The sequence below is a fragment of the Eretmochelys imbricata genome, chromosome 2 (genome assembly GCF_965152235.1).
Source record: "Eretmochelys imbricata isolate rEreImb1 chromosome 2, rEreImb1.hap1, whole genome shotgun sequence".
NCBI lineage: Eukaryota > Metazoa > Chordata > Testudines > Cheloniidae > Eretmochelys > Eretmochelys imbricata.
The window spans coordinates 187,626,172-187,646,197 of NC_135573.1; the positions used below are offsets into that span (position 1 = coordinate 187,626,172).

The following is a 20,026-nucleotide window of genomic DNA, read 5'->3' on the forward strand; positions in this document are numbered from 1 at the left end:
AATTTGTACAAATTACGTAAACAAACTAAGCACCTTTTATTAATAAAGTCATGTCCCTTACCAATGAGATTGTAGTGAATGTGCATTTAGAATATTTGTTTCACCATGACTGAAAACAAATGGGGCAATTTCTATCAACACAGATTCTTTCATAATCTATATTATGTCTTTGTCATAAAGTGAACAGCTGTGTAAAAGAATACTTGCCTCTTCTAGAAGTCGTGTAACAGCATCTATGTCATTGTATGTTTTAGTCATCTGGCCCACTCTTTCAGCACATAAAACTGTTGGAAAACAAGACATGTAAAGTCATTTTATCTGCCACTCAAACTAAACAAAATTAAGAATTACTTGAAAAAAATAAGAATCTTAAACCTTAATCCTAAAATTAATCTAAAATTATATCTGTTTACTGAATTATTTTAAGTTTTGGGAAAACATGAAGAACTATGAAAACAATGAATTTAACAAGAAAAAAATTTAATCTTTAGTGTTTCATATTGAACAGAGAAGATTGGCATTTCTGTTTTGTAGCAGGCATTTGCTTTTGTCAATTTTTTTTTCAGGTCCTGTATGTACTGTAATCGTAGGAATTTTAAAGGCCTTATGATCAATCTGAAGTGTTTTTAAAGTCCATACATATTAAACTCTTCAACACTAAAACAAATTCAGAGCCTCAAACCTGGAATTTTCTGTGTAAAACAGTAAAATTTACTTTTGATTCAATGCAAATTGAAAAACATTTTTTTTAAAGGGGGACGATGGAGTCACGACAAAACTATAAATTTCTCAAACCATTAAGACAGAATCAATGAACAAGTATGCTAAACTCAGTGCAAAAACATTTTAAGTAAAAACTAACAAAAAAAATGCAGAAACAAAGGCTCATTGTGTCACTTCTACATTGAGCCATGACTTACTCCATTAGTCCCTACTGGAGTAGAACCAACAGGACAGCTCATAGAAGATACTGCTCTGTGTGAGGTTGGCAAAACTGGGCTCCATCATACAAGACTGCATAGTGCATATAAAATATATACACAATTCTGCTTCTGAATGACCTAAATATAATAGCCCTTGTAATGTATCTGGTAACTAAAGCATGTCACAAAGACTGTAGTATTACTAGCTAAAGCAATGCGTAACTGAAATGGATGTGACACACTTAAATAAAACCAGTGTTATTACCCTGCTGAATAATTTGGGAACATTTTTGTCTGACTGCATGACTTTTTCTTGAAGGACACATAGTGACCTTGGCTTAGTCTCAGAGATATTGAGATTTCTAAACAGAACACAAATAAATTTGAAAAAATAAGATCAGCAGTTCCTGTTTTACTCGTATGCATCCTTCTTTTCCCTCCACCATTGTTTTTATGGCTTAAACATTCCATTCTGGAAAAAAGGGACTGTTAATAGAGAGTTATATTAGTTGGTTACATTGATTTCTGCAGAGGAGACTGCTGTAAGGCAACTTTCGTCACAAGTGGATTTATCTTTGACAGAGTTTCAATTACGGCTGATGCACAGTTTGGGTGAAGATGTTCTAAGGTGGTTAATTCAGTAGAAAGAAATCAAGTCCAAATTACTTAAAAATAATTGAATGCTGTGTGGTTAAACCTGACGCCACAGATTAGGTGACATACAACTGACAAACAACTGCTACACACCAATGAATAAAAATAGTAGCTGATTAGGCATCCTGTTGCCTTACCAACCCAGAATGTCAAAGCATTTTAGGACCAAAACCTGTAAATATTTATGTACATGCTTAACTTTTTAGCCTTGCAAGCAATCCCAGTGAATTCCATAGGACTGCCTGCAGAAAGACTGCAGAATTAGGGATTTTAGTTTACACTACTCTAACCTAATTAAAAAGTTAGCAAGTGCTAACTAAAAGCTTATAGCCAGAAATTTACACCCCCAAAAACTGATTAGATAAGAGAATAAAAATGAAATACACAATGAATATATGCTATAGTGTAAACATAAACGTGCTGCATTTACAAACTACATGTTCACAGAAACTGTTTTCTGCCAAGAAATATTTTAACTTGCGAAAATCAGGAGCATAGAGGAAGCAGGAAACTGGAGTAATCATTGCACAGAGAATCTTTTCATGAAAACTTAACAGAAAGAAGAGAGATTTGCATTAACTACGTAACTTTAAAATGTCCATTCATAAAGAAGTTTAATGTAACCATAAAAACAAAGTTTCCAACACAATAATACATAAATCAACACCTAAAATGCCTACTGTAAATACTGACACAGACCAACATTTTATAATCCCAAATAACTGTTCACTAGAGTTTCCTTGGCTATAACTTTCCCTCAGCAATGTTGGTAAATTAATGTTTGGGATTACCATTAGCAAACCCTAACTCTGCCACCGTTTCTGAGTAAGGCAACATGACACCACCCTAGTGACCGCAAAACTATAATCATCTTGGTAAAATCCAAACAAGTAGATAACAGTGTGGTGTTCCCATGGGCTGAGCAAGGTCATCTGATTGTGAGAAATGTTAACAAGGGCTGGTACGTGCAGTTGCTAACTCAACTATTTCTTCAGAACTTGCTACGCAACCTTTATCAGCACATTCTGCTATTAAGAAGCAATGTCAAGAAAATCAAAGTCACACAATGCATGACTGAAACAGTCTTTTGCACACACAAATCAAAATCTATCATCTTCAATAAATGTTTTCACTTGCAGAGGGGGTATGAGTTTAACACCCAAAGACATGAGATAGTCAAAGTCCAACCTTCCCTTTGAATTTATACATATATAATATAATTTTATACATGTATATATTTACATATATATATAACTTTGACAGCAGGCAATACGTTCCAGAAGCTACCACAATGGTCTTATAAAGAACACAGAATGTAAAAAGAAAAAAAAAATCAAACAAGAATAAACCTGATCACCAATGTCTTTATGGCCTCATTAAACATGAGCAACCACGAAAATTTAGATGAAGTCTCTGCTACATCGCTCTGGACAGTTTTAATAGCCTTCAAAGTGCAATTTGAGTTCTCTTAATAGCCAGTCTAAATGAAAATTCAGGCCCGAGACTCCAGTCAAAGACCCAACCTCCAAGGCCGCAGCATTACCGTTTCGGTTAAGCCCCTTCCAAAACCTCACACCCAGCTAAACCACTACGGAGGATAAACCAAAGCCTTTACAGAAATATTGACTAAAACAATAGATTTAACAAGGATTGCTGCTCTGGACAGGAAAATTGACTTTGTATATAACAGCAACGTATCAAATGTACTGATACCCTTCAATGGAGTGGAGACTACAGTCACAAAAGCTAAAGAAATTGGTATCAACTTAGAGGGGATGAACATTAGAGGATTAATATAAAACTCACTGCTTCAACAAGAGAAAAAGACCAAAGCCATGAATCAAATACAAACAGAAGCCTGATGGGAACAGAAAAAGATATTTTGATTACACAAACTTCTCCTGACTTTATCCTTTAGCCAATGAGATATGTAAATTAAAAGTATATTGCCTTAATGAATATGGTTTCTGGCGTGTATCAGTTCCTGGTGAACACTAGCCTTCTAACACTATTCTAACCACATGGAAAGGGCAAATGAAGGACAGTGCACTGTAGTATAAAACTCACACGGCACAATTACTGACCTCCTCTTCCACACTGGCAAATCAGCGGTATTTTTGTTCAGCATGATAGGGAGGGGGTGATATCTGTGGTACACAATCATAATATCCAAGTCAAATGCACTTCAGACCTCTCAATTCACATCTAGAGGAATATCAGGCAATAAAATGGTCGCTCAAGTGAGGAAAAAGAAATCACAGGATTCCAAGAACAAAAAGAATTATGTACAAAATTTTGGCAGTTGCTTAGAAAACTGCTTTGGAAGCTGGTGACAACCATTTAATACAACATTATTATATGTCACAAAAAATGTAAATACATGAAGATCACAGACTTCCTCTTATCTAGTTTTCAACTCAGATTCATGATACTCATTGGGGCTCTGTTTTAGTTTTGGGGATTTTACATGCACACAATGAAATGTACATTTAGTAATGGCAACAGAGATCATGAATTCCTGTCATGCACAGGCTCTGAAACACAAACCAAAAACTTCATATTCTCCCACATTTTATACCAATTTAAAAGAGGATGTGGCTGTATGGGTCAATGTTTCTTTCAGGGGGGTTAAAAGACTAATAAATGGTAAAGTCCCCAAGAGACCAGGTTTTGGACATGCAACAACTCAGAAGGAAGGAGCAATGCCCAGTAAAGACATGGCTTGAATCTTAAATTAGGGTGGGGTACCTGAGGTATTTGCATTCTCAAGAATATAAGATGTGTTCTTTACTCTTTATATCAAAATCTCCATCTAGAACACCATCCTCTGGGGCTTGAAAAATTTACCAGATTTTAATAGGAGACTGAGGGAGATTTTAAAAGAAAGGAGAGAGGGAAGAATAAAGGGCTGCTGAGGAAGCCAACCTGCTCTTTCCTCAATCCTCACCTTCCCAATTCCAGTTGCTGGGAAATGGAAGGGGACTAAGATTATGCCCAGGGTAAACTGACTTGGTACCTTTTGTCTTGAATTAGACTGTGTGCACTTTGGGATAGGTAGCAGCATGCCATCTGACATGGCTTGCACAGAATCTAACATAATGAGGCTCCAGTTCCATTTGGGGCCTTTAGGCACAGCCCTAATACAATTATTCTTATTAATTATTAACAATAATAGAGTGCTGTCGATCTCTGAACCTCTGGAGACTGGGTGTCTGGTAAATTTGAAGCTACATCTCCTTCTAGTTGCTGGAAAAGAGAAGAAACTTTCTGTCTCTTGTTCTCTCTCACACCCTCCCTCCTCTGATTGCTGGGAGGTAGGATGGTCTACGCTATTCTATTCCTCTTCTTGCCTCTGTTTTTGAGAGATCCTCCCTCACAAACAGCTCCAAAACCACTTTCCGCTGCTGCTCAGAGCTTCTCAAAACAGCAGAAGCTTGAAGGTGATTCCTGACCATTATAAAAGCTACACACGATGTTTGCATAGCAACAGTCAAACTGACCAGTTGTGTTCAGTTACACTCTGCTACTGCTTGGCAGATAAGCAGCAACAATTATTAAATATTTGTATTGTGGTAGTCCTTAGAGACATCCATTACTGTTCAGGGTTCCATTGTTCAAGGCACCATGCACCCACATAACAAAGAGAGTAACTGCCTGAAAATGCTTTGAGTCAAAGTACAAGACAAGAGGTAATAGGTGGATATAACAGTGGGGGAGATCACCACGTGGCAGTGGAAAAAAATATTAGTGTAATAAAATCATGGTCACAGCACATCAGCTGCCTACCCATTGTCAAGTCACCGTCAGCAAGTAGATACAGAAGCTATTTTTTCCCACTAAGCTACAAATTCTATAAGCAATACCACCAACACACAGGTCAAAATACAAAATTACAAAAAAAAAATTACAAAAATAATAATCACATTCTATTCTTGCTGACAGTCTAATTGTGCACTTTACAATGCAATTTTATATGAAGGAGCAATTATTTCTTCCTCTGAAATTTGTAGAAGTTCTAATTTTTTCACCTAAGATGTGATTTAAAGGGAGTTTAAGATAAGGAGGATACATGGGAGGACAAAAGGTGGCTCTGCTTGTATACTGCCTTCTCTGTGTGTGGCACTCAGGCCTTGTCTACACTACCGGGGCAAGTCGAGCTAAGTTACGCTACTCCAGCTAGGTGAATAACATAGCTGGGGTCAACGTAGCTTAGGTCGACTTACTGCAGTGTCTTCACTGAACCGTGTCGATGGGAGATGGTCTCCGGTCGACTTACCTTACTCTTCTCAGGGAGCTGGAGTCTACTGCGGAGCGCTCTGCCGTCATTTTAGCAGGTCTTCACTAGACCTGCTAAATCGACACCCACTGCATCGATTGCAGCAGCGTTGATCTCCACAATAGTGAAGACAAGCCCCCAGTTTCCAATTGCTCAGGTCTTCAGAACTAGAGTGGAATCCTGTTTATGGAAACTGATTTGGGAAACCTCTAATTTGGACAGTTACATCCAAATGATCCAGGTCCATAAAACAGTGAAACTTCTCAAATCAGATCTGCACAAGAACAGCAAGTTCTGCAAGGCATTTTAATACCAAACAGGTCAGTCAGATGTTTGGTTTTCCAGCCCCATTGATTCCCTCCCAGCCACTTATTTTGCTATTTTTGCCTCCCTTCTAGAATCATTCCCACATCTCTCCTCCCTTCCTCTCCATACAAGATTGTACTGACTTTTTCACACTACAGATCAGCTTCCTTCCATGTCTCTTCCAGAAATTTCTCCTCCTTCTCACCCATCACCGACACAGATTTCTGCTCTGCTCTCTACCTATCTCTTAACCCCATCTCCATGCCTGCTACTACTCTCCCTTGATCCACTTGCTGTCTCACTCTCGCTCCTCTGCATCTTTTATTTTCTTCTGGACTCTTCCCCATCACTAGCATGCCCTAACCTCCCCTCATCCACAAAAACAATTGTGTTTCCTTGATGCCACTTGTCTCTCCAGCTACTGCTCCCATCTCCCTTCACCACTAACCTTACTGGATATACCCGTTACAACCATTCTCATATTCTTCTCCTCTAGCTCCATTCTGGACCTCCTCCACTATACTGAAACTGCTCTCCCAGGTTTTTCCCCAGATAAATCCTTGTACTCCATATTCATCTTTCTCAACTTATATCTTGTTTGACACTGACAATCATACATTTCTCTCTGAAATCTTGTCCACCCTTGGTTCCTGATTCTATTGATCCAGGTTTATTCTCCTGCCTTTGTGATCACTCCTTCAGTGAATCCTCTTCCTCCCATGCCCCACAATCCATGGGGGTCTTAAGGTCTTGACCCTTTCCTATTCTCCAATCACATCTTCCCTCTGGACCGTCTCAGCTACTCCTGGATGATGACACTCAAGTTACCTGTCCACTCATGACCTATCTCTCTGATATCTCATCCTGGATACCCCTCACAATTCTCCCTATTCTCAGTTACTTTTGATACCACCACAATGTTCCCTGTCACTCAGACTGGCCAACCTGGGATTCATCACCACGTGACTCTCTCTTACCCCAACATCCAGGTTGTGTCAGTGCTTCCTTGGTAGCATTTGAAATCTATTCTCTTCCTTACACCCAAACAGCCAAAACTCTTGTCCAATGCCTCATCTCCTGGGTCTTGACTATCCTAGACTCCTCCTCTTCACCCTTCCTACAGGCCAACCATCCACCTCAGGTCCAGACAAAATGCAGTTGTTAAGATCCTCTTTCTTGCCCACCACTCTGGCCACATCACGTCCACATGAATTCCTTCTACTTGCTAAACCATTTCACTTCATTAAGAGCAGGCTTCTTGTCATCACCATCAAGCCCCTTCACAATTCTACCCCTCCTTCCTATTTATTCACTCTAGACTCTTTCTGCATTGTCCACAACCTGCTGCTGCTTCTGCTCCCGCAGTGCCTCCAGCCTTATCATTAGTTGGTCATGTATGAGCCATATCAGATGGGAAGAAGAACTTACTCAGACACATGTGAATGATAACTGGGAATAATTTAAGAACACCTTACGATAATGCCTAAAAAGCCACAATTGAGGAAGGAGGCTGTACTGGTTAAAAACCTGGTTTAGATGGGAAGTGAAGGCAGCTGTAAAAAAACCCAACAATTATGTCTATAGAAAAAAAAAAAGGAAAAAAGGGGAAGTTGATAGTAATGAATATAAAAAGCTGAAAGCTGATGTTGTGCCAATTTTTAAAAAGGATAAGCAGGATGTTCCAGGTAATTACAGGCCTGTCAGCCTGTCATTGAACCCAAGCAAGATAATGGAGAGGCTGATAAGTGACCTGATTCATAATAAACTAAAGGAGGATAATGTAATTAATCCAATCAGTATGGGTTTATGAAAGACAGACAATCTTTTTTTGATGTGGTTTAAAGGGAGTTTACAAAAGAGTTCACCCACAGAGTGTTCCAACAACTTGGTTCCATGGAGGCTCCAATAGTAAGGTCTCAAATACAGCAAACTAATGATATTAGTCATTCTAAAACAGGCGAAAGGGTCTGGGAAACAATTAGGGCATGGGAGGGGGCACAAAAGTGTGAGATGGTAGCCATTTTGTAGAGTTTTCCCTAAGGCAGGGTATGCACTGGAAGACTTTTCCTCTGCTACACTGAGAGAAGGTTGTTTTTTTTTTTTTTTTTTTGAGATTGTAAGTTTGGTTGATAAAGGTAACAGTGTTGATGTAATATACTTGTACTTCTGTAAGGCATTTGACTTGGTGCCACATGACATTCTGAATAAAATACTACAATGATATTAAATTAACATAACACACATTAAATAGATTAAAACCTGGCTAACTAATAGGTCTCAAAATGTAACTGTAATCAGAGAATTGCCACTGAGTGGGTATGTTTCCATTAGGGTCCTGGAGGTACTGGTTCTTGGCTCTATACTATTTAATATTTTTATCAATGGCCTGGAAGAAAAAAAATCACTGATAAAATTTTCAAATGACACAAAAATTGGGGGAGTGATAAAAAATGAATAGGACAGGTCACTGATTCAGAGCAACCTGGATCGCTTGGTAAACTGGGCACAAACAAACGCTGTATATTTTAATATGCTAAATGTAAATATATAGATCTAGGACCAAGGAATGTGGGCCATACTTACAGGATGCTGGACTCTATCCTGGGAAGGAGTGACTCTGAAAAAGGTTTGGAGACTGTGGTGAATAATTAGCTGAACATGAGCTCCCAGTGTGATGCTGTGGCCAAAAGAATTAATGCAAACCCGGGAAGCATAAATAGGGAAATCTTGAGTCTGAGTAGACAGGTTATTTTACCTCTGTATTTGAAACTGGAGAAACTGCTGCTGGAATACTGTGTCCAGTTCTGGGGCCCACATTTCAGGAAGGATGTTGATAGATTGGAGAGGCTTCAGATAAGAGCCATGAAAATGATTAAAGGATTTAAAAACATGCCTTCTAGTGATAAACAAAATAGATTCGGCTCTTTGAATCTAACAAAGAAAGCGTTAAAGGGTGACTTGATCAGTCTAAGTACCTACAAGGTGAATATTTAATAATGAGCTCTTCAATCTAGCAGAGAGAGGTATAACATGAGCTGCAAGTAGAAGCTAGACAAATTCAGACGGGAAATAAGGCATACATTTTAAAAGCAAGGGTAATTAAGCACTGGAACAATTTACCAAGGGTTGTGGTGGATTCGCCATCACTGACCATTTTAAAATCAGGATTGGATGATTTCCTAAAAGATCTGTTCTAGGAATTAGTTTGGGAAAGTTCTATGGCCTGTGTTGAACAGGAGGTCAGAGTATATGACCACAGTGGTCCCCTTCTGGCTTTGCAACTTATGAATCTTCTCACAGAACTACATACCTCTTTATACACTGACCCTTATGCATGGATTGCTCTCTGGGAAGTGACCTAAATCTGCAAACCTCCAAATTTCTTCAAAAAACCTATCCCCGCTTCAATACCTATAAGAAATTAACCAAAAATGGCCTGAGTGGCATATATTTTACCTACATATATCTTTGAAAAGATTTAAAATTGAAAATGTATATAAATTTGATTGTATTTCTCCCCCAACTATGTCAATTCTCTTCTTAGATTGTCAGCTCTTTGGGGCAGTGACTGCAGCCACATATGATTTTCTGTGCCTGAGTATTTGAGGATCCAACCTGAGACTCCTTAATGGGGCCTGGGTTTTCAGCATATGAGTGTTCAATTTTTGAAAGTCAGGTCCCTTTACAGGGTGTCAACATGGGCCCAACAACATCACTGCCTCCAAAATCACTAGTCATTTTTTAAAACCTTGGCTTGAGTCATGATATGGATTTGTTCAGCATTTATCACAGTGGCCCTGCTACATGCCATGATCCTGACTCAGGCCTCTGGATGCGATTGCTACATAAATAATGTATACTGCAGTAATAATAATAGGCTCTCACTGGCACTCCCAAACAGGTAACAATCTTTATCTGCAGCTAAATGACATGGAAAAGATTTTGAAATTGTCTCCTATGTTTGAAAATAAGTTTGATCCAGTTTGCCAGACCATTCAATAGCATAAGGTGAGGGACTCACAGATCAGTAAAAAGAGGGACCGGCTTTTAGAAGTTCATTTTCTATCAATAAAAGCTGGAACAGTCACTATAAGCCATGTTCATTACATAAAATTCCACTGTAGTCAGCCCACATAAAAGTACTAAAATATTCTCAACCCTTCCCCATTTCCTGAACAATGAACATATGTTGTCCCACAAATAACAGTATACAAATAACATGGTGATGATTATCACTGTACTGTGTCTACATCTAGCTGAAGGTTTTCACGGTGTACGTAACTAATTGCTCCCAGTACATAAAACAAGACATATCTAACATATAAAACTAGCGCCAAGTTTTAGTCCTTATTAATTATACCAGAAACTGGTATGAGGGCAATTCATCACAACATCTAAAAATTGCTGTATAAACCACATCAGTCACTACACCAAAATTACCTACACAGTCAAACAGAAGCATTCAGCTTGTCATTCTCAATCAGATGGGCAATGGAGCTCTAAAGACCCTTCGCTCAGACACCTCTCTCTATAACTCAGTGTCCTTAACATACTGAAGGAAATTTGGAGCACACAGCAAACACTCTATGAACGGTTCCCATGACATAGGCTATTATCTGTCAGATTCCCTTTTCTGCCAGCTTACTAGTAAGAAAGAATTGGATGTTTCTCCTTCTTGGTGCAGAATTTTGTGCTTGTGTCCTCATCTGCCTCCTCTCTAACAAACTACATAGGTACTTTCTGTTCTTTTAAAGCTTCCTTTTTTACCCATGTTTTCTTACACAAACAACCTTTTGTCCACAAGTTTAAGGAATATTGTAGCCTTTTCCTGCAACCTCAGATAACAAATGGGGTGGGTTGTTTTTTCAAGTGGTGGGTAAAGAGAGGTGGTACTGCATCATAAGAGGCATATATTTGATTCAAAAAACAAAACAATCACATGAAACACACAACAAATGGAAGTCCCATGCAACATGTTTGCCCTTAAAGTATTTTGAGAGAAACTTTTTTTAAAAACTCCTTTTAAACAAACCAGAGAGTTTGACAAGATGGTCTTGCTTTATCCCCCACCCTTGAGGCCATCACGGTTAATATTCTTCTGGCCACGAAATACTCTCTTTGTATTCAATAGACTCTTATTCTTAATCTCTGTTGTTCTCCCCTGCAGTCTCTGGATGGCAGCATGATAGGATAGTGTTCTTTGGAATGCCAGCATTCATCTATAAAGCTGCTGCTTCAGAGGGAGTGTTGTAGCATGTAAGATGACACCAATGATATGTTTTGCTCAGTGTATCAAGTACAGTACAGGAGGCAGTGCTTAACTGGCTGGAGGGATCACTTGAATGACAAAATCTCTCCCTGTCTACCTCCTGTCTCCCATCCCCAGGCAAAATATGCTGTCTCCACAGCAGCCAGGAGACCAAGACTGAAAATAAAATGACAGCACTAACACAATCATCAGCACTCCCTCTCCAAACTACCAGCATGCCTTCTTGTCTTGCATTGCAATGCACGTTCCATCACAAATAACTTTTTAAAATCTTAAGATCACACAATCTTGAGATATGAACACACTACATTTTAGTTTACATACTTAGGATTCCATAATTAAGTCTGAAGTTTGCATTTGTTCTAAAACTGACCCACCGTAAGTAACCATAAAAACAAACACACAACCTCTTCCCCCACTCCTCCAAAACACACACACGTACACCTGCCATAGGGAAGGGGGGAGGAAAGCAAAAATATTTAACCTACAAGTAGTTGAAAAATTATTTGAGAAGAAGAATTTCCAAAAAATCATTTTTATTACTAAAAGCGAATTACTACTTGAGCTAGACAAACTACATTTGTTGAATATATTTACTTTTTTTTTTTAAACCCACAAAATTAAGACTCATCTTATTCAGATTTAATTTATAGTGCAGTTTCTCTACAACCTTCACTCACAGGAACCAACCAACCAACCACAATCTGTTTCTAGATGTGATTTAAAACCTTGAAAAAAATCTCTAAACTCACTTTACATTAACTATTTCATTAGCATAAAAAGTTTTAGACTAAACATAAAAAGTACCTTCTTCCAAGATATCAAGGTTTTCATTGTGAAACCTCTGTGGGTTCCCGTGTTCATTTTCACAGTCACATTCAAACCTTTCCTCTTCATTTACAGATTTGTTCACTGACATTGCTAAAATCATCCCAAGGCAGAAACTGTCCTATACGAAGCCATCTCCTTTAAGGCTACATTTGGAAATGACCCAAGTAAAGTCCCCATGGAAGAGGTACCATCTTCATCAGTTAACATACTTCAACTAAAACTACTAGCTGATTATTTGTGTATGTCGTCATTAATACAACACCTTTCAAAAAATACAGAGAAGAGCTGTGTGTGAACCATCTAATAATTACTAAAAATATTATATTGTTCATCATACCAAACTTGAAAGTTGTTACATTTATTAAATAGCTCTATTTGCACATTTCACATAAACAACAATTAGTGTGCTGAAATCTCTCTTTAAGAATCAATTCATTTGACAAATTTCTATCCCCCTATTCAAAGTGAATGGTAGCTTCCTAAAAGTATCATAGCAACAAGGAAGTACAAACTGATACTTACACTGCTACACCTGTTTGAGGGTGGGGACTTTACTAAGTTAAGTCACCTTTGTAAATTATTGCCTAATGCCACTAGTAACAGGTTTCACAGGGCTGTTGAATGTATAGATCTTGGAAACGTGCTGCTACTGTATATTATATCAAAATGTTTGTTTTGCCATAAATCTGACTGCAATATTAGCCTTAGGGTAAAAAAAAGGTCAAAAATTCAGCTTTTCATTGATCGCAGAGCAATAAAAAACTTTCAAAAAGCAAAAAAAACCAAACCCCACCCCCCAAACCTCCACCGCCATACTACCCTTTAACCAAGCTTTTAACTTGCATGCCATATTAATCCTGCAGTGCCATATTTTCTACTGTCACCTTTACTCACTGTGTATTCTACAACCTGTCTGGAAATTGAAATACTGCAAGATCAGAAATGCATGTGTGGCATCACAGCATATTTTCAAGGACACGGTCGGTATAAGGAACAAACTAAAATCATACAAGTTCTCAATTCTAACGATAAACAGGAGTTTCCAGGAGCGGACAGGTCTGAATATTTGTGTTTGCAAAACTTTTTATTAAGCACAGAGTCTGTATACAGGTTAACTTTCTTCTCTAGTCTTTCACAAATTGTATTTAATGCTCTCTTAACTGACTCAGGAACGTGGGTACCAACCTCAGGGCAGACTGTTACAAAACAGGGCACAAACTCTAAATTGGTTGTCTGTTCTATAATTAAATTTCACCAATCAAGTATCAAATGTGGACTCCTCAAGATCTATAACAGCCTTAACATTGAGTCACAGATAGTCTTCTTGGGTATTGTGGTCTATCTTGCCACCCAGGCAAGCTTGCCTTTGTAATAAATGGTCCCTTACACCAAAAATCACAATATTCACGTCACTCCCAGTCCCAAATGACCAATCATTTATCCCAGGTCTATTGTAACTCAGATCTCACACCAAAGTCAATGCCTGTAGCCAATTCTGTAATGAACTAAGTAAAGATTTATTAACTAGGAAAAAGAAATAATACTTATTTACAAGGTTAAAGCAGGTAAACATATACACACACAAAGGAGTTACAGTCTTAGGTTTCAAAAAGTACAGAAGCTGCTGTAACATGCAAGCTCTACCTGTCCTTTAGGTCTAATCCAAGCTAAACAGCTTGGGGATCCCTTGCTTAAGCTTAGAAATATTGACCTCTCCAAATTCCAAGCCAGACAGCGATACAGTTCTTTCTGGTCAGAGATTTTCATTCCCTTTCCCCAGAGTTCAAACTGTGATGGGACAAGCATTTGTGCATTTCCCCTCTTCCTACAGGTGGAGCAGGAGCAATCAACAAAGTCTTTTATGCACTGATGTTCCACAATGGTTCATCTGGTGTCTATCGGTAAGGTTAAGATTTTGTCACGCTTATTTTTAGTAAAAGTCATAGACAGGTCACGGGCAATAAAAAAAATTTCACCGAAGCCTGTGACCTATCCCTGACTTCAACTAAAAATAACAACTGTGACAAAATGGGGCTGAGCCTCAGCCCTACTGTGGGAAAGGAAGGGGGAGTCCACCACCCGCTGTCGCTGGGAGCTCTGGAGTACCCCGGCATCAGCCTCAGCTGGGAGCTCCAGGGTCCCCCAGCTGCCCACAGCAGCTCGGAGCTGTGGGGCCCTGCCTTGGAGCTCGAAGGTTCCCCCTGGGCACCTGCAGCAGCTCAGAGGTGCGGGGTCCCCCCCCGCACCATGTGCAGTGCCTTGGAGCTGCAGGGTACCTCCCACACCGTGCACAGCGCCTCAGAGCTGCAGGGTCCCCCCACGCCATGTGCAGCGCCTCAGAACTGCGGGGTCCCCCCAAAACAGCTCAGAGCTTCAGGGCTCCCGCAGGCTGACAGCTCCAGCTCCATTGCCCTGGGGCTGAAGTGAAAAATGTCATGGAGGTCACGGGAGTCATGGATTCCATGACCTTTATGACATAATCTTAACCTTATCTATGGGCCTTCTTTTGTTGGGCAGATGACGACACCTCTTGTGGAAAATCAGTATTTCACACTTGGTAATGCTTCTCTCTTGACTGTGGGTGTTTCCAGTTACAAAGCAAACATTTAAATATTACCTTATAACATGGGGTACAGATATGATAAGTGAGATTAATACGTGCAGCCACTCACAAGCATTTCAAAGTCCAAACACTAAACACATTCTTATAAACTTAACGTCTGTTTTAACAACACTAACACACAGGTGAGCCAGACTAGTTTCCAGCTATGTGTTTGTCAGTGTTCAGTAAGCCCTTGAGCCATAGCATGAGCTGGCACCTGGTCTGCCAGCATCACCAAGCATGCAGTCTATACACAGGGTAACTTTCTTTTCTAATCTTTCACAAATGGTATTTAGTGCTTTCTTAATTGTCTCTCTTATTGCTTAATAGCAGGAAGATATCCCACGCTGACTGCAGAAAATATCACTCTCACTCCCCACCCCAGTCAGGGAGGTGGCTCCTCAGCCTAATCAATGGAGAAGTTGTTGTATTGTGGTAGCAAAGCAATTCGTGCAGGTGATGACAGCATATGCATATGACAGCATCAGCATCTTCATTCTCACCAGGGTGTAACAGACAGTACAGTAACTGAAGGAATAAGAAGGGCCCAAATTAATGATCATCTGTTCGGATCCTTTTACTGAAAGCAGAAAGAAGACTGAGTGGGGCCAGAAAATTTTACAAGAGATGTATTTGAAGGGAATAACACCAAAGAGGGTGAGGAATTGCTTAGGGTGGTAAAAAAAAGATATATTTAATATAAATGAGATGAAAATGAGCTAAGGAAAACTGAGGTATCTGTATTAGAAAGAACTTTACATATGAACATAAAAATGATCATATTGGGTCAGACCAATGGTCCTTCTAGCTCAGTGTCCTGTCTTTGGACAGTGGCCAATGGCAGGCGTTTCAGAGGGAATGAACGGAACAGGGCAATTTCAAGAGATCCATCCCCTCTCGTCCATTCCCAGCTTTTGGCAGTAGGAGGCCTAGGGACTTCTGGCGCATGAGGTTGCATCCATGACCAACTTGGCTAATTGCCATTGATGAACTTATCTAATTCTTTTTTGAACCCACTTATATTTTTGGCCTTATCATCCCATGGCAATGAGTTCCACAGGTTGACTGTGTGTTATGTGAAGAAGTACTTCCTTTTGTTGTTTGTTTTAAACCTGCTGCTTATTAATTTCAGCAGGTGACCCCTAGTTCTTGTATTATGTGAAGGAATAAATAACACTTCCTGTGCTAGGGAGTCCATCCCACACAGGACTGACAGACATTTAGATGGACAAGTAGGCCAATTAACTCCATAGGCTGACCTGGAGGAGAAGCCAGGGAGCTAACTGAAAGCAGGCTCAGCTGGGCAGGAACAGACTGGGCCTATAAAACCAGGTAGCTGGCAATAGAAGGGGACTACTGGGAAAGGGGCGGTCACTCCCTGGGAAGAGGGAGGAAGCTTTGGAGCTGGTACTCCTAGAGTAGGAGGGAAACCAGGAATAGTAGAAAGAAAAGGAGTACTTGTGGCACCTTAGAGACTAACCAATTTATTTGAGCATGAGCTTTCGTGAGCTACAGCTCACTTCATCAGATACATACCGTGGAAACTGCAGCAGACTTTATATATACACAGAGAATATGAAACAATACCTCCTCCCACCCCACTGTCCTGCTGGTAATAGCTTATCTAAAGTAATCGTCAGGTTAGGCCATTTCCAGCACAAATCCAGGTTTTCTCACCCTCCACCCCCCCACACAAATTCACTCTCCTGCTGGTGATAGCCCATCCAAAGTGACAACTCTTTACACAATGTGCATGATAATGAAGTTAGGCCATTTCCTGCACAAATCCAGGTTCTCTCACTCCCTCACCCCACTCCAAAAACCCACCCCCATACACACACAGACTCACTCTCCTGCTGGTAATAGCTCGTCCAAACTGACCACTCTCCAAGTTTAAATCCAAGTTAAACCAGAACATCTGGGGGGGGGGGGGGTCGTAGGAAAAATACAAGAGGAAATAGGCTACCTTGCATAATGACTTAGCCACTCCCAGTCTCTATTTAAGCCTAAATTAATAGTATCCAATTTGCAAATGAGACAGGCCAGTCCTTGCCTACAGACAGCCCCGCAACCTGAAGCAAATACTCACCAACAACCACATACCACACAACAGAACCACTAACCCAGGAACTTATCCTTGCAACAAAGCCCGTTGCCAATTGTGCCCACATATCTATTCAGGGGACACCATCACAGGGCCTAATAACATCAGCCACACTATCAGAGGCTTGTTCACCTGCACATCCACCAATGTGATTTATGCCATCATGTGCCAGCAATGCCCCTCTGCCATGTACATTGGTCAAACTGGACAGTCTCTACGTAAAAGAATAAATGGACACAAATCAGATGTCAAGAATTATAACATTCATAAACCAGTCGGAGAACACTTCAATCTCTCTGGTCACGCAATCACAGACATGAAGGTCGCTATCTTAAAACAAAAAAACTTCAAATCCAGACTCCAGCGAGAAACTGCTGAATTGGAATTCATTTGCAAATTGGATACTATTAATTTAGGCTTAAATAGAGACTGGGAGTGGCTAAGTCATTATGCAAGGTAGCCTATTTCCTCTTGTTTTTTCCTCCCCCCCCCCAGATGTTCTGGTTTAACTTGGATTTAAACTTGGAGAGTGGTCAGTTTGGACGAGCTATTACCAGCAGGAGAGTGAGTCTGTGTGTGTATGGGGGTGGGTTTTTGGAGGGGGGTGAGGGAGTGAGAGAACCTGGATTTGTGCAGGAAATGGCCTAACTTCATTATCATGCACATTGTGTAAAGAGTTGTCACTTTGGATGGGCTATCACCAGCAGGAGGAAAGGAGTCCTTGTGGCACCTTAGAGACTAACCAATTTATTTGAGCATGAGCTTTCGTGAGCTACAGCTCACTTCATCTGATGAAGTGAGCTGTAGCTCACGAAAGCTCATGCTCAAATAAATTGGTTAGTCTCTAAGGTGCCACAAGGACTCCTTTTCTTTTTGCGAATACAGACTAACACGGCTGTTACTCTGAAACCAGCAGGAGAGTGAATTTGTGTGGGGGGGTGGAGGGTGAGAAAACCTGGATTTGTGCTGGAAATGGCCTAACCTGACGATTACTTTAGATAAGCTATTACCAGCAGGACAGTGGGGTGGGAGGAGGTATTGTTTCATATTCTCTGTGTATATATAAAGTCTGCTGCAGTTTCCACGGTATGTATCTGATGAAGTGAGCTGTAGCTCACGAAAGCTCATGCTCAAATAAATTGGTTAGTCTCTAAGGTGCCACAAGTACTCCTTTTCTTTTTGCGAATACAGACTAACACGGCTGTTACTCTGAAAACAGGAATAGTAGGAAGCAGTCCAAGGAAGGAGCAGTGAGGGCTGCTAGAGGAAAGCCCAGAACTGCTGAGCTGAGGGTCCCTGGACTCGAACCTGAAGGAGAGCATGGGCCACGGTGCCCCTACCAGCCACTGAGGGAGTGGCACTGAGACAGTGGAAGGGAAGACTGACTAGAACTGCTAGGGGAAAGGGTTTTTCCCTCCAGAGGTCCCTTCCAACCCTGATATTCTATGATTCTATTATGCATTTACAGGGCCTTTCAATGTGAGCAGCTAAATAATAACACTATTAAAAAAGTTTTTAAAAAGAAAGAAAAAAAAACACATTTTCAGAAAACATACTGCTCCTCCCATGCAGGCACACGTATACAACTGGATAAGAAAAACATAGCCATTTGCTTTGCACAGAGCAGCAATTTTTCTTTCAAAAAATGTTAATTATTAACAATTAGTTTATTACCACTTACAGCCTGATCCTGTTAGGGGCTGGACACCTTCAGCTTCCATTAACTTCATTTACAGTTGAGAAAACTTGGCACCACAAACAGTCTAGGCCCCAAATCAATTTGACCGTTGAGTAATAATTATCAACTACTTTTGTTTAATTAATGGTATAATTCTTTCAAAGGCACTACCTTACATATTGCATAACTAGGTAAGGAAGGATTCAATTTTCTTATGAATTTTGACAGATAATATTAAGGTGTTTTTCCAATTTTTATCCTCAGATCTTTGCACCATTGGGAAATTTAAAAATTCATTAATTCAGATTTATGTGACTGCAGAACATTCATAACAGATTCAGGAATAAAAAACATTTGATAATTATTTTATAATGATGGCATAATATCTTGCCAGGCAGAACAGAGGGGCACAGAATGCACTGGTTATCTACAAATGCTATGCCCTGTATTACAGGTTTTAATCTCTTTTTTTCAAAGTTTATTTAAAAGTTTACATGAATAAGATGGAAAAATATTGCAAGTTTTTGGGTGGAAGAAGGACTCACCTATTGCCATTTACCAAGTCCTGATGCTGCAAAAAACTTACTGTTCTACATTGCAGTACTGGGTAGTAAGTGTTCAAAAATTACAAGTCAGATTCCCAGAAAATCATGATTGGCCCCAAAATGATGCGCATGATTTTTAAATAATAAATTTTGGGTTTAATTTAGTTGCCTTCTGGTTTCTGAACCTTTAGGGTATACTTTCTTCATGTTTTCAAGCTTATCTCAACAAACATGAAGACTAGATTTTTTTTTTCCTTCAAATGAAAGCTAGGATTCTTAAATAATTTGCTTCTGTCAGCTGGTGCATTAAGAAAAAACATCAAATATCATGAGACTCGCAATAAAATTCATGAAAGTTGGTAAGACTGATGTAGTGTTTATTACTGTCAGGATCTCCTTTCATTTCAAAGGGACTACTCACAGACAGAGAACTTTGCTTGCTAGTGTTTTCAGGATAGAACCAGAAGTCAAGCATTCCAAGCCTGCACGTAATACCCTTCTCAGTTAATCTAGGTTGTAGCTGATAAATCATTTACGATGGCTTTTGTTCACTGAAACAGGGGCAGGGTGGAGTGTGCGCGGATACAGCAGGGGCTCCATCTTGCAACCCCTCCAGATCCATTACTCCCACGGATTTCAGTTATTGTTTCATGCACAGTAGGCTTCCAAGCTGAACACTCCGTTCTGATTCTTTAGCAGAGGTTTAGGACATTTGTAGGAGCTCTTTTATGAGAAGGGTTGCACCCACATTTGAAATACTTGCTGGCACAACCACACCAGAGTATATCGACAGTGTTAATTTACCAGACAGATTTTAATTTTTATCTCTAGATGGAGA

General features: G+C 39.8%; 1 protein-coding gene across 6 annotated transcripts in view; it reads right to left on the reverse strand.

Annotated features, from left to right (window-relative positions):
* Positions 1 to 20,026, reverse strand: part of TRAK1 (trafficking kinesin protein 1) — a 91,438-nt gene that overhangs the window by 43,589 nt on the left and 27,823 nt on the right. For all 6 annotated transcript variants that reach the window (XM_077809276.1, XM_077809275.1, XM_077809274.1 and 3 more), the window contains exon 2: positions 208 to 284. In XM_077809276.1, the coding sequence (XP_077665402.1) occupies positions 208 to 258 (51 nt within the window). In that variant the 5' untranslated portion in view covers positions 259 to 284. The remainder of the gene's footprint in view (positions 1 to 207; positions 285 to 20,026) is intronic.